The following is a 16,318-nucleotide window of genomic DNA, read 5'->3' as shown; positions in this document are numbered from 1 at the left end:
TAAGCTATTACAAACATAATTTGCAATAATTTTGTGTGGATTAATACTGTATGTTTTCCTCAAATTATATTTTCATACAGTCTCTTGTCAAAACTTCTAATACTTACTTCACTTTCAAACGCTCCCAAACTTTCTTAAGCTGATGCTTGAAGCGTACACAACCAAGGTTGTGTGAGTTGAATATCCTGGTAATTCTAGCCCAGGCCTCCCTTTTCTGTAAGATGGTCTTCCCATCCGTTTTTTTGTTTTCTAAAGTTTTCTCATCCCTGATGAGCTGTATAATAGCTTTCTTTCAGGGATTGAGATGGGGTTTGCTCTCGTAAATTGATTTCTTTACATTTTTAGAGGAAAATTTGAAAAAATATGGAATAATTAACATTAAAAATACCGGTTAACACTTATATTAGAGGGTTGGACAGGAGGGATGAGAGGATGAAGAAAGCCTTATGCAGTGAAGCTGCAGGAGGAGGGGAGGCTACCTCACTGTGCATTAGCTTTTTCATTAATATTTTATTTTATTATTTTTTTTTTTCAAAGGAGGAGGCATAACTAGCCAAGGGCAACAAAATAAGTTAGGTTTAATGAGTTACAAATAATTATTTTAATAACATACTCGTAAATTACCAAGCTCATGTGGAGGGGAGATTATGTTTTTGTGGTTAAGTAAGGTTAGCATAGTTAGGTTTAATGAGCTCCAGAAAATACATGCAATCATATACATTAAAAAGTAATTTCCACAGTATTTCACCCTTGTTTTCAGAACTGTGTAAATTTAACGAGCCAGAAGATAAATAAAATTATTTATTTAAATTATTTTCTTATGGAACCAGTCCTCCCCATCAATTCACTGGATATTTTCCCTACTAAGTTAAAATTTGTCATTATACTCCTTACAAGTGGCAACAAACTCAGAATAAGAGGTGATCTTGGTACTAAAGAGGCCTAAATAGGCATGGTAAGATATTCCCCACACAGGTATTATGGCACTGATATAAAGCAAAAGGAATGCAGACCGTTCTTTATATTCCTCATGTCGGTTACTTCTGATATAAAACTGCTAACGAATAACAAAAATCTTAAGAAATATACTCGTTTCATCATATAATCGAGTTTAAATCTGTTTGGTAAGGCAATGTGCAGGCTTCTATTTTGCCATGCTCTTATTTAGGGAAACTGGCCGGTAAGGCAGTCTTTTTATGACATATATAGGTTTGCTATATATGCTTGACCACACTGTTGTCATCAACAAAGCCATCAGTCTCGGTCTTCCCTCTCACTTGACAGCATGGTTGGCTGACTTCCTCACAGGACGTCGACAAGCTGTGCGTTTTCAGAAATACACATCCTCGTACCAACAGTTAATGTGTGGAGTCCTTCAGGGCACCAAGATGGGTCCACTCTTTTTCCTGATACTGATTAGTGATGCTCTGACAAACACCCCTCATTGCTGGAAGTATGTGGATGACTGCACTGTGGGTGTGCCAATCGACAACAAAATCCAGACTACTCAGCACTTCAAACAACGCTGGACAAACTACAAGAATGGTCAGTGGAGAGCAAGATGACAATCAACCACACTAAAACTGTGGTAATGCATGTCTGCACCTCCTCGGCGGCAGTTCCCCCCTCCCTCCCCAACTCTCCCTTGGCTTTCATCCCCCCAAATGGTTCAGTCAGCCAAGCTGCTCGGGGTCACCAGGGACGACCAGCTGACATGAGAGCTGCAGTCAGCTACACGTTACCGCCACAGTGAGGTTGGCCGCCTACAGACTCTACATGCTGCGCAGACTTACGTCACTGGGGACACCAGCTGATGAGTTAAAGGGAATATAGAACACCTTTATTTTGCCTAGACTCATGTATGCCTCACCAGTATAGTCTTCCTCCCTCACCTCCACTCAATGGCAACAACTGGAGGCTGTGCAAAATAAGGCATGCAGGATCATCCTTGGCCCTGCCTGCACCAATTACGAACACGTCCTAACCACCCTGAGCCTCTCCACTCTCCAGGATGTCTGCCAGACACAGAAAGGCCTTCATCAGGTTGGGAAAAGGCCTGCTACGTCATTCACAGCTTCGACATCTTCCTCTTTACGTCCCCCCCGACCAGCCCATGCCACTCGTCACAACAATGTGGTTATACCCATATGGGCCCCTTGAACTGACCGTTACCAACACAGTGTGATCCTCACCATGGTGCGAGCCATAAACTACTAAGTTTATGTACTAATCTTAAGCCTCCCCCAATAAGTATAAGTAGAAAATAAGTATATTTTCAGTATGTATGTACTGCAATTCCTAATACACCGTATATTATTATTATTATTATTATTATTATTATTATTATTATTATCATTATTATTATTATTATTATTATTATTATTATTATTATTATTATTATTATTATTATTATTATTATTATTATTATGCCGGCTCGCCAGTGAGCGCCTTCATCCCACTCCCCTAGCCTCATCCCGTCCACAGTAATGAATGAACTATACATAGTACATGACCCGTGACCTCTGATCTCGCCTTGCCGATGTAATACATTTTATATAAACTAGAAAATATAAGTTCAGTTAAGAATAGATAAATAGAATGAATAAAAATGGAAATGAATTAAAATGTATAATAAAATGAAAGTAGTATATAATATGAAAAAAAAACAAAAACATAACAGATTAAATGAAATATAGAATAGAATAAAATAAATAAAGTTTAAAATGAGATAAATAAAAAAAAAAATAATACGGCTCGGTATGATGAAATTAAACAAATCGATAAACAAATAATGTAATAATTAAATGGTGAACAGAAGCAAGAGCTCTGACCTCGTCCAGCTAGTGTAGCAATTAATAATAGTAATAATAATAATAATGATGATGGAACTAATGATAACTAATAATAATAATAATAATAATAATAATAATTATAGAAATAACAATGATAATAATGATAATAATAATAATAATAATAATAATAGATAGAATAGAACAGAGAACTTATTTATTAACTTTTACAACTCATTATCTTCCACAGGAGAGAAAAACTGATCTCCGGTGACAGTAAGACAAGTATCACTATAACTGTGTGTTGCTTGTGTCAACTTCCTCCATGTATTGTCACTTCAAAAAGTAATTACGTGTGTTATGTTTATTATTTATTAGTTATCATACTCAATACTCGTTAGTAAATACTGTGTCAGTCAAAGGGAACCAGTTGATCGTGGGCCACGGTCAGTGATCGAGATTCTTTTTGCCATCGCTTCAAAGTAATCACGTAAAGTATGTTTATTACATATTACTCATTATAGTCACTACTCAATAATAGCGTCAGTTAAAGGGAACCAATTGACCACCACGTGATTCATTTTTACCCAGGTGGTGCCTGCCAAATGTAATCAATCCTATTTGAGCTGACAGTTTCGGATGTCCAACACACACACACACACACACACACACACACACACACACACACACGTAGTTGCCTCAATGGTGGTGTCCCAGAATTCTCGTTTTACTGTTTCCTAAATAATATTACAGGAAAGGTGTATTTCTGTTTTCCCTCCTGCCTACGATTTGAATGAGCTAACTGATTTTTCATTACAAAATCTGATTTTGTCACGAACGTCATTTCGTTCCCCCGCAGTCACGATTCCTTCCAAAGATATTTTCAACGGAGAGAGAACGCTAGTGTGTGTGTGTGTGTGTGTGTGTGTGTGTGTGTGTGTGTTGTGTGACCACCAGCTTAACTAATCTAACCTCACCTAGCCTAATCTAACTTGAGGCTATGTCCTGTCTGTATTTGCGTGTTATTTACCGTTGGCGTTTATAGACACGTACATACTACATATATATTTCACTAACGTCTGGTGGTCATCGGTTACAGTATACCTCACCAGTTTCGCTGCAGATGTCCGTCTATCGCTGCTGTCTGTTTAGCCGTGCCTCGTAGCCAGCGTCCGGATGGGAACCTATGCATCATAGTCCGCTAGGTAATGGATGAGAGGATCCTCTATGTGCCTGCATAATTCTCCATCGTACTCCCTCTGAACAACTTGACTGTGGGAAGCTAAGCGTATCATTTCTTGTGAAGGAGTTTGGTATTTGACAGTGGTTCATCGTCCGTTGCTGGTTCACCGTCCGTTGCCAGCGCCAGCCACATCAACGTGGCAGAATACGCCTCAGCATCTCTGCAAATCTCTTGTTTTCTCTAGTCGTAGGCCTTGTCAATCTTTTGATGTGTTGAATTCTTACTGGAGGAGCATTAATTGTTGGTCGTTCTTGTTTCAGCGCTCTCTTAGCCTCATTGTCAGACGTCTTTCAGTAACATGTCTTCATTTTACGCATTCAAGTGCAGGGCTGATTTGATGACCTGTGTTTGTGTCCACTGTCCCTTTGGTGTAGTGGACCCATGCATATACTGTACTATCTGTCTGAAAGAAAAATACCATTACGCGTAGAGTAAAGCATCTTGCATGGTAGCTCTGTGGTGTGGATGCTGGCTTTTGCCTCACTTCGCCACTCTTTGATGTCCTGTGTTGGATGGTCGAGTGTCTGGGCTGGGATGCGTTGTGTAACGAATCATGAGAAGCCACTTTTTGAAATAAGTGGTAATGAGTTCCCTCGTTGTCCCGGTAGACTGTTTCCCTTGGTCCTTGACTCTTAATATTTTTACCGGTAAACATTTAAATTCTCTGGTCCCCGAGTGTCAGTGGACTAGGCCCTCGAGGTATCACCCTTTAGTGGTGATAGTGATCTGAAGGATGGAGTTTGCACTTCCCCTAATATTCTCATCGTGGAAGACACTTTGAGTCAGTTATTGAGTCTTGTCTTGCCCCGCATATGATAATTAATGTCTATGCATCTGTGTCACACTGTGCTACTCATTCGATCTTCAAGCTTTTTGGAATAGTTCTTCTTATCCGCATCTCAAATATTACGATGATTATCTCTCTAATCTGTGTCATGTGACATTTACATCTGACGTTGCTGACAAAGCCGCAAATCAGACAATAAATTTTCTACGTCTTGGTGACAACTTAATTGCTGAGATCATTCACTCAAACAATGTAGTTGACATTGAGAATGATTATTGTCCATATGGTTTTGATGATGCAGAAGAAAGACTCCCAAAGTTCACCACCCACCTGTATACAATTTACTGATTTGTAACATGTTATAGGGAAGGTAGAGGCAAATTTATTCATGCTGCTAAATATCTAGATAAACAGATCAGATTGTTCCCAACAAATAACAGCAAGAAATATGTTAAAGGTGTCTTGATCCGAGAAAAAGATTTAACATACGTAGGTAGAATCTTTGATTCCATCATGGCACACCGAACCTTCATTTGCTGCGAAGGAAGTGTTTAGAAGCAAGATCTATATGAATTCTCACGAGATGACCTTCTTAAGTGTTGTGTTGCGATCTCATAATGTTCAAAGAGTGACCAGTATTAGAGTAAATATTTAGCGCCTCACCACCGCCACATAAGCTCACCAGGTGTGCTGCCTCAGCTAATCAGCTCCACTTACACCAGAGCGACGGCCAACCTCGCAGCAGTAACACCAGCAGCCTCCCAAGCGTCATTCTAAAGTTTCTCAGCTCACCTTGCCTCACCTTACCACGGTCAGCACGGTTAGTCCTTTCCGATCACGCCGGGGTGACTGTCCCCTTTATCTTCTATTACATTTTTGTGGTTTTATTTAGTGCAGCTTTGTTTGTAATTGTTCTCTCTTCCCCCCATCTCTCTCTCTCTCTCTCTCTCTCTCTCTCTCTCTCTCTCTCTCTCTCTCTCTCTCTCTCTCTCTCTCCTGCTATTCAATATTCACTAGAAATGAAAGTTAGATGTAAAAAAAAAAGTATCCTAGTCAACCCTCATAGGAAAAGCTGACCATATGTTAAACTGGGATTTCATTGTTGCATATGACAACCTGGAAGAGGAAGACTAAATAAATAGATCAACTAAAAAAGAAAATATATAAGAATTATAAAACAATAATTAGTCTCTAAAAATCTTTTAATTATTTGGGATAGATTAAAAGGAATATATAATGAAAGGTTAAACATTCCATATTCTAAATCTAAAGACAGCTCTCTTCCTTCTTACACTGCACTACACTACATACAGACAGATCTTGCATACCTACAACTGTTGCTCAACATGATATCTGCACTGTATAGGCCGTATAGAACAGTCCTGGAGTCCGGACTAGGGTAGAGCAAAAATATTTCCAGATCAGACTGTTCACTTGGCCTCAACTTTTTCTTCATTACCTTCTACCTAGAACATTCGCAGCCTAAGGAGTATTGATTCTCTTCAATATTTAACCTAATCTTCCCTTCTTTGCACATATGCTTACACATATCTCTGAGGCAGCTGATGGCTTGCTCTTGCTTTTTTTCCTTTTTTCACTCCAGAGTTTAATGTTTCAACAGTGCACACTGACCTAACTCTTTCATGTCCACGCTCTTCAATGATCAAATTTGTTTATTATCATAATCGTTATTTATTTATTATTATTTTAGAATATAGCTTCGATTTCAGATTCACTGTCAGTCTAAGGTCATATGTGTTATCTGTATATATCTCACCTATCTTCTGTAACTATGAAAAGTTGTTTTTCTTTAATACTTAACATCCGAAGTGAAACACATTCTGGTTAGCTTATATTTCTCTTTTGAAGAGACCTTCGTGTAATAATATTTGAGTAGTTAGGTAGTCGTTAGCGACTAATGTCAATTGACGTCAATTGGCGTCACTGTGACGTACTATCGGTGATTACCTCCAGCCGTTCACTGTGTTAGCTGACAGTATCAGACTGTGTCACACCATGAACACAAGTCTAGAAACTTTGTCATTTTGACCGTTCTAACATGTAAGTGTTGTGTATATAGTGTTGGTTTGGGTTATGTGTTTACTTGGTTTACATGTTAGTGAATATTCATGTATACTATGTGGTTTATACTATTAGAACGTATGTTATGTTTTGTCGGTTATTTCTTATGTATTCGGATGTATGTGTAATGATATTTGAATCTTTGTTACAGGTATGGAATATAGATCAGTTACTTGTTGAATAAAACTTGGAAGCTGTTGCCAAGTTTTACTGCCTCATCACACTCCGTTATCAGGCTTTGTCTTGGACTCTTGGAAACATGTTCGACATTCTGTTCATTCTACATATTCTTTTACTTCATCTTCTCTCTCCCTTGAGCTCCTTCGATCAGAACCCTACCTCTCGCTCCTCCTGCTCAGATACTCCATTGATTTTTTTTATATATGAGGGGAAACTGGCCAAGAGCAGCAAAAAAAAAAAAAAAAAAGGCCCACTATAGAGTTAACCAAAAGACAGGGACAAGTGTTTTGAGACCTCCCTCTTAAAAAAGTCAAGTCGTAACAGTGATTGATTACTGTTTCTGTGTCAGAGACCAATTATTTGACTAGGTCCATCTTGGAGGTGTACTACATTCCACACTCTTTCTCGTCTTCTAAACCATCTATGCCTTGATTTAACATAGCCTATTCTCGTGCTATACATGAAAGAGATATAAAAGAGATATAAACACAAATGGTACGTGAGCTCTCCATCTCCTAAAACTCATGCGCTTTACATTTCTACCCAAAATCATCCCAGTAGACCAAAAGATTTATCAATAGAAAATTACGAAATCTTTCTAGATCGGCAATATGGGTTTTGTCATCACCATTGTACTGGTGATCTGGCCTTCCTTTCTGAGTCTTGATCATTTAGTTTTTGGAATTTGGTGAAATTATTGCAGTCAGTAAAAACACGAGTGTAACATTCGATTGCAAAGTTTAGTTAACCTTTTCTTTTGTTATACTGTTATTTTTCTGCTGGTCCGTTTTGACATATAGTGAACTTGAATTACTCTGATGGGAACCTTATTCCATACATGGATGGATAAGATCCCTATACTGTACAGTGTTAGCTGAGGTGGGAGGAAGGGTGAAAAGAAAACTGGCGGAGATGACTCAGAACACCTAAAATCTTCATGAAAGCTGTTTCAACTAAAAATGAGATGTGAAGTTTCCAATTTAGATTATAAGTAAAAGACAAACCGAAGATGTTTAGTGTAGAAGAGGGCAACATTTGAGTGTCATTCAAAAAGAGGGAATAGTTGTCTAGGAGGATGTGTTGAATTGACAAATGAAGAGATAGAATTTTTAGAAACCAAACAATACTAAGTTTGCTCTGCCACAATCGAAAATTTTAGAAAGATCAGAAGTCTTGCTGGCATCCTGTAGCGTCCCTACGTGATCTGGATACTTCCTGAAAGGTTTGTCATTTATAAAAAGACATGGAAAAGCATAGGTTGCATGGTATTATCGACACAGGAGCAGATAGATGAGGAATTTTGGTTTAGAAGAGAGCGGGTGGTGGAGTGTGATCGCCAGCGATACTCCTATGAAAGATCTTAGCGTTCATGGCAGACCGATCTATGTTCGGTAAGGGTGAGACGTTTCACACACCACACATTCCGTCCTTCTCAGGAAGGACAGTTGTGATCCGAGCTGTTGCACGACGTTGCACAAAATCTCTAGCTACTGCATGGTTATAAACAGTCAAAGGCTTTTTCTACCTTTAATTAACAAAAATAATATCTATACATAAGATGTTGGATACGGCGCCGGTAAATGACAATCACAATTCCTTCTGTCGCATTCTCCACTGCGATTTATTACAATTCCTATACAACCATACATAAGAATCGCTCCGATATTGTACATGAATGCAACAATGCAACTCCTCACTGAACATAGTCGTCTCATGTGCAATAATTTCAACTTTCTCTTTTCAACTATTTATTATCGCATCAGAACAAATTTTACCTCAAGGTCGTCCACTATACTCTCATAACATTATTATGACAGCCGAACACTGTGCTTATTTATCAGTAAATCTCATATGCAGTAATTACAACTTTCCCCCTTTCAATCAGTTACCCATATACAAGAATTACCTTTACTTGGTACATGAATACACGCAACCATGCAACGTAACACACCACTAAATGTATTATCTTTCTCCGTTCACGAAAATGACAAAGTAACGCACTATCGAATATAATGATAAATCTTGATATTTCCAAGCAAGTAACTTTACTCAACGAATCTCTTTCTCTTGGCAACCATACATAAGAACTACTGTAACTTCGCACACAAATACACACAAGTAAATATGTTATGTAACTTATTCGTCAGAGCAACACCACATGCACATACATACAGAGATGTACACCAGATTCTTTACTTATAACATGGGAATGTAAGTGTATAACGGCGTCATATTGATCCGGGTACATACACATAAACACATACACTAAAAATAATACCTAAACATTCTATTATGATTATTCCTCCTTTCTAAATTATTTCAAGGACTGCATTGCAACTTATAGTTCCACTTACTGTTTACATGAAATACAAAATGCTCATGCCTTCTTGGCTAGGGCAGCTTCGCTCAGAGCCTCGGATGTCCTCTCTGCTTTCTCTTTCGTCTCCCTCAGTCCCATACCTCTCCAGCCTTCCTTCAGAGAATTCAGCGGGGATGGAAGGGAGTCAGACTTTACCTACAGTAACACGCCCATTTTATCATTGACCATTCGTGGGAACACAACACTCCCCAAAGTCATTAAGAAGTCATTAAGGCTTGTTTTGGTTTTGAACATATGTTTGTTTCATCTCCTAGATTTAAAGCTAATCCCCAGCTGCCTACTCTCTATTAATCGTCCTGACCCACTGCCCATATTTATGGCTGGTTTATAACTAGTCAAACATCAAGTACAACTTCATTTCTTGTTTCTTCATAGAATATTTTTTGGCATGAAAGTGGCCAGTGCGTGAGGGTGAGATTTACTCACGAATATATATATACCGATTTATTTATATGTTTTTTACATCTACTGGTGTCTGTTAGTAGGCATGGAAATTATCAAGGTTTTCTTCCCGACAGATTGGTTCTTGCGAAGAATTTAAAGTGTTGGTGTAGCAACAAACTGTACGAAGCAAAGGAAGAACATGAAGATAAAGGAAGCATTGCACAAATCATCGCAAGAGTTGAAGACAGACACTGCCGAGATAAAGACCGTCCCACACCAAGGCTGGGCTGCCCTTGTTATCTTCATGGCGCTCTACACCTATGCAAGTACACACACACACACACACACACACACACACACACACACACACACACAGATAGATTAGATACACACACAGATAGATTAGATACACACACACACACACACACACGCTCGGTAGCTCAGTGGTTAGAGCGCTGGCTTCACAAACCAGAGGACCGGGGTTCGATTCCCCGGTGGGTGGAGATATTTGGGTGTATCTCCTTTCACGTGTAGCCCCTGTTCACCTAGCAGTGAGTAGGTACGGGATGTAAATCGAGGAGTTGTGACCTTGTTGTCCCGGTGTGTGGTGTGTGCCTGGTCTCAGGCCTATCCGAAGATCGGAAATAATGAGCTCTGAGCTCGTTCCGTAGGGTAACGTCTGGCTGTCTCGTCAGAGACTGCAACAGATCAAACAGTGAAACACACACACACACACACACACACACACACACACACACACACACACACACACTCACACTCTCTCTCTCTCTCTCTCTCTCTCTCTCTCTGTGTGTGTGTGTGTGTGTGTGTGTGTGTGTGTGTGTGTGTGTGTGTGTGTGTGTGTATATATATATATATATATATATATATATATATATATATATATATATATATATATATATATATATATATATATATATATATATATACAGGAGTCCTCGGGTTACGACGGTCTCGACTTACGACGTTTCGTGGTTACGAACGCGCCCATAAAAACATAAAAAATAATATTAGGCGTCATTTCGTCTTAAGGCGGCGTCACACTAGCACTTTTCCGTCTTCTTTTCCGTCAATTTTCTGACGACTGTCAACTTTTGCAGACGGTGGCCGTCACACACAAGCTTGCTTCCGCCTTTGCCGCGCTTGTCGATTGTAAACAAACATGGCTCCTCATTCACCCCAGCAAGCCGCGGCTTTTTTGCACCTTATAATGTAATCAGCTGTTCTGTGATCCCAAAGGCAACGGTGACCTCTCTATGAGAAATTCGTCAGTGTGTTTTGTCCACTGCTCATCTTGGCCAGCTACTTGGAAGTTGCCTTGGAAATATTCAAAAGCATCGCACATTCGCACTCCCCTGGAAATGTACACAAACAACTGAGGAACTTTTCATTGCTAGGCTAGAAGAAAAAAAATATGTATACAAATATATATTCATCAACTCATTTAAATTTCATGCCATGATAATAGCATTCTTCCGTTTAACAAAAAAATATTTTTTAATAAAAGTGTTGATTAGAAACCATAGTTCTTATTTTGACTAAAAATTGGCGCTAGACGAAAACGATGCGTTCCGTCTGACTCAAGACGACGGAAAGAGTTGACGGAAGAGTAAAAAGACGACGGAAATCGCCTGAGACGACGGAAAAAGTGCTAGTGTGACGCCGCCTTTACGTGGTTTAGCGTCGTACGCGCGACGTAAACAAACACGAACTAGTTTCGGGCGCGCGGCGGAAGAATACGCTTTGTTGTGGTTGTGGGCGAGGAAGATGGCGTCTCAAGTCTCTGAACATACGCCATTTTGGTTGTTTGCACTGTCTCTCTCTCTCTCTCTTGGTTATGGCTCCCAGGCGTAAAGTTCTGCCTCTCTTGATTCACCAGCCCCAGTATCTCCAGCACCTTCTGCAGCTTCCTCTACACAATAAACCTGTCTCTCCCTCCCTTGCAATGCCTCCTTCCAATGTGCAAGCCAACCAAAGGAATAAAGGTAAGAATTTTTTTTTTTTTCCGATATTCCGACTTACACTGAAATTCGGGTTACGACGCTTGTCAGGAACGGATCTACGTTGTAACCCGAGGACTCCCTGTATATATATATATATATATATATATATATATATATATATATATATATATATATATATATATATATATATATATCAGCACATCTCTATTTTTTTTTAACATTTTTCAGCGGCGTCATATGACCGCGATGTTGCGGCTTAGTCAAATGAATCAATTAATCAGTAATTAGATTTTCAGTGCTAAGTCATTAGGTAGCTTTAAAAAAATAAATAAGACAGATTTATGGCTGGGAATGATACACGGATATAGTACATGTAAGTATACTTCATACACAAAGTGCCATGTATAGCCTGATGTCTTCTTGCATCTTCCCTTATTTCTTATACTCGTATCATCTCAACAAATTGCGTCTTTTCAGAGTACGGCCTCCTTGTACGGGTACAGCTTCGGCACCATCTTCTCAGAGTACCTGATAGAGGTTCGAGCCTCGCCAACGAAGGTTTCCTGGATCTACAATTTGTTTCATGTCTCAGCGTGTCTGGGCAGCGTGATGGGAGACACGCTGGTGGAGGAGTTTGGTTGGAGAAAAGTCATTTTTGCCTCGGGGCTGCTGAGTAGTTTGGGCATGGTACTGTCTGTCTTCACCACCTCAGCTGATTTCCTCTTCTTTTCTTACTCAATCCTTGCAGGTAAGTGTCGAAATAGTAACAGAATAATAGTAGTTTAGGTTCACCAGTCTTCATAGTTACAGTAAAATAAAGTTAGTAGTTACTCTAGGTGTCTGGGCCTAAGTCTATCAAGTTCCTGTTTTACTATCTCCTTAACTATGGAACTATCTATCAGCTTCTCCCTCCAGCGCTTTTTTCGTTAGTCAGGAGAGAGAGAAAAGGCTATCAATAATAATATGAAAGGCAGAATAGTTGAATCTACAAAAGTAACCAGCTCATTGAATAGCCGTAATGTTTACTATGCAAACTGTAGAAATAGTTTTCATAAAATAAATTTTCTTCGAGGAGCATTGCGTTAACAGAAGCTTGGTTAGACATGGCAGGAAGAGTATTTAATCCGAAAGTTAAAATTGATGGTTATACAATATTCCATAATGACAGGGAAAACAGGAAAGGAGGAGGCGTAACGTTAGGGACACATTGCAATATTGTTTTAACAGCAGAAGGGGCGTGTCTAGTGGGGGACTGCTTCAAATCATCATTTTTCATTTTATGCCATTTCCATCAAGTTCAAGTGTTAATCTAATAGAAAAAAAAAAGCCTCCTGGCCATTGAAAGTCGTCCCTTTATCTTTAAAATCCAACTTTAAAGGATTGAAAACACGTACTATTAAGAAAACACTTTCCTCTAACTTTGATGATAGCTGAACTAAGATTTGAGGGTGACCTATTATAGACGCGTACTAAATCAAGTGAACGATAGTTATTCAGTGAAAATTTTTATTTTCTATCTTTTCCAATATGCCACTAAGGATTTTAGCATAGAAACAAATAATACACAAGCTCCTCTCGTCTGCAGAGGCACGAATGGTGTACAGAAAGACCGATTAGCGGTCTTTGCCAGAAATGTATTACCCTCAGCTAAAGCTTGAACAGCCATTTTTTTCAGGGTTAGATGGGCCTATGACAGGGATGATCTGTACAAAATTTCATCCAGATATGCCCAATAATTTTTGAGATATGAATCAATGTGTACAGTTTTTCTAAATACTAGAAAAGTATTTGACTTTAGGATGATAGATTTTGGGGATTAAAAAGGTATCTCCAGGGAGTTGACTGGCAACGGACAGAGAAATGTCAAGTAAGGCCTAGAATGGAGATAAGAGGGCAGAAGGCTTGGTGAGGGATGCAGGGAGAGGTGTGAAGAATGGGATGAGGGAGCAATGATAGACAGAGGGGTGAGAGAGTGCTCAGTGAGATGCGGTCTTAGTCAGGCGTGTTGAGATGAGGGATGTGAGGTTGAGGGAAATGGAAAGGACCAAAGTGGGACGAGCAGGGCAGGTAAATGTTCATAAGGTGTAATATTTTGTTCATAGATTACATACAGACCCTGTAGGTAACATCCTATGTAGAACAATAAGATCACCCAAAATGTCCTGTCCTGACACGGGGGATGTAGGTCACTTAAGGCCACGTCACACGATGCATCTTTTGTCGCAGGGTGTCTGGGCGGGTCTTGGTGGATAATTCAAATTCGTGCTCCTTTGCCCCATCATGCGGTCACACGACGACTCATTGTCCCGATGCGCACCACGGCCGGCCAGTGTGGGATGGGTGACACCTGACATCCGCTCACCACTCACCCGAGACAATGCCACGCCCACGCACAACTGCTCTTTGGGTTATTGTGCTGGCTTATGCCATCAAGAAGAAAAAGAATAAAAGAATATGGGCGAAACAATGGCTTCTTCGAAGACAAACTTTAGGCAGCTATCAGCAGATATTCAGAACACTAGCAATAGAAGGCGATGGAGCTTTGAAAAATTATGCGAGGCTGCCTGTGACTATTTTTCACACTTTATTGGAAAAAAAAGGCCCCTAATAGAAAGACAGGACACAACAATGCGGGAAAGTGTTTCAGCAGGAGCCAGACTTGAAGCAACACTTCTGTTTCTGGCTACAGGCTGTTCATTCACCAGGCTACAGTACCACATTAGAATATCAAGAACATCCCTCAGCGTCATAATACTAGAGACTTGTCAAGCTATCTACGATGTTCTAAAGGATGACTACATGAAGGTAAATAATTAAGATGACAATGTACACTGTATTTAGATTTTTTAATCAATTTTTTTTTTTCCTTTCCGGTATAACAGTAGTTTATAATAATCTGATGCATTGCAGGTAAGAGTAGTATGAAAAAAAAATAATGTTACTAGGTTGGGTGGGTAGAAGGCACTGTCACTGTCATGATGAGGTGTTGATGTCTCGTCACCCTCTGACATTCGCTGCGTGAACCCAAAACTGCCGGAAAAGCTCGTGGCGCGCGACTTTTAACCCATGCACCGCTTTCTGGTGTGTTGCGGGGACCGCCGCGGACAAACACGCACGCTGTGTCGCATCGTGTGACGTGGCCTTTACACTCGGCAAACTTTTACACAGGCACGCTCGCCCACACACACACACACACACACACACACACACACACACACACACACACACATTTAGTCCCAATATATATATATATATATATATATATATATATATATATATATATATATATATATATATATATATATATATATATAAGATTAAGGGCAGGATGTGAGATTTAAGGCCATGATATAACAAATTAATCAGAACACTTAAGAGATTAACTACTTCAGTACTGGGAAACATTTTTACCCTCAGATTTGTGTACAATTAGATAATTTTATTGACATTAGGAAGGGTCTATGGAGGTCAGAAGATTAATGGCTAGAGTCTTCACTATTTTAACTCCAACATAAGTTTCTAAAGCTGTATAAAAAAAAAAAAATAGCAAACAGAATGAGTATGGAAACACGTCATGATCCTGAATTAAGAGGTTAAAATGGAAAGCTAAAAAAAAAAAAAAAAAAAATCGTGTCTAAGGCAGTCAACCAAGGAGAAACGGATTCTAAGGGATTTTTCAAGTATACCTACAGGACGAAAGCCACAGAAGAAATCCGGATCCTTTAAGGCAGCTAACAGAGAGCTGGTTAGTTCTGGGGAAGAGATTAATGAAATTATGAACGAGTATTTTAACTGTCTTTACTCAGGAAAGCATACATGAAATGCCAGATAGTAAAAAGATTTTTAGAGCAGAAGAGAGTGAGAAGCTGACAGATGTTCTCATAACTAAGGACATGAAAGAACAAAAAATAGATAAACAAATAAAACAAATCCAAGTAATCTGATGAAATATAACCAAGGGTACATAAGGAAAAAAAAAATAAGGAATGCAAGATCATCAGTGAGGTGATAGCATTGGTCTTGAGGATGTCAGTAGAGTTAGGTAAGGTACCAACAATGTGGAGACAAGCCAATGTTGTAGCCTACCAATATTTAAGCAGAGAGGTATAAATCTAACGTCTAATTGTAGACTTTTCGCTTAATTTCATTTCCAGGTTAATTAATGGAGTCAATAATAGCGAAAAAGAATCAGGGAGCATTTATTTAAACAAATACAACTTAATTGATTGCAGAGCTGGGTAGGTATAGAATTAAGTTCCCCTTGAGCTCGTCCGCTCTTTCAGGCCAGACCATTCCGCTATCGCTCATCTGCTCACTTTTAGATAGTTAATGAAGAGGTCGCGATGGCATTCGCGCTTCTGTTCTCCACTCCCACTCTAACTTCAGCTCAACCTTCCGCTCTCCGCTCGTACTTCCGCTCTCCGCTCGTACTTCCGTTCTCCGCTCTCACTTGCTCTCTTCGCAATATATATATATATATATATATAT

The 16,318-nt window shown here is 39.4% G+C and overlaps 1 protein-coding gene across 1 annotated transcript in view; it reads left to right on the top strand.

Moving 5' to 3' along the window:
- Nucleotides 1-1,561: 1,561 nt before the first annotated feature.
- LOC123505186 (monocarboxylate transporter 13-like) overlaps nt 1,562-16,318 on the top strand; it is a 27,821-nt gene continuing 13,064 nt past the window's right edge. Inside the window, exons 1-4 of the mRNA XM_045256348.1 lie at nt 1,562-1,749; nt 2,011-2,181; nt 11,746-11,851; nt 12,308-12,578. Of these exons, the coding sequence (XP_045112283.1) occupies nt 1,562-1,749; nt 2,011-2,181; nt 11,746-11,851; nt 12,308-12,578 (736 nt within the window). The remainder of the gene's footprint in view (nt 1,750-2,010; nt 2,182-11,745; nt 11,852-12,307; nt 12,579-16,318) is intronic.

The sequence above is a fragment of the Portunus trituberculatus genome, chromosome 17, assembly GCF_017591435.1.
Source record: "Portunus trituberculatus isolate SZX2019 chromosome 17, ASM1759143v1, whole genome shotgun sequence".
Classification (NCBI taxonomy): Eukaryota; Metazoa; Arthropoda; class Malacostraca; order Decapoda; family Portunidae; genus Portunus; species Portunus trituberculatus.
The sequence above is the reverse complement of the archived record's forward strand: the minus strand, read 5'-3'. Positions and strand labels throughout refer to the sequence as shown.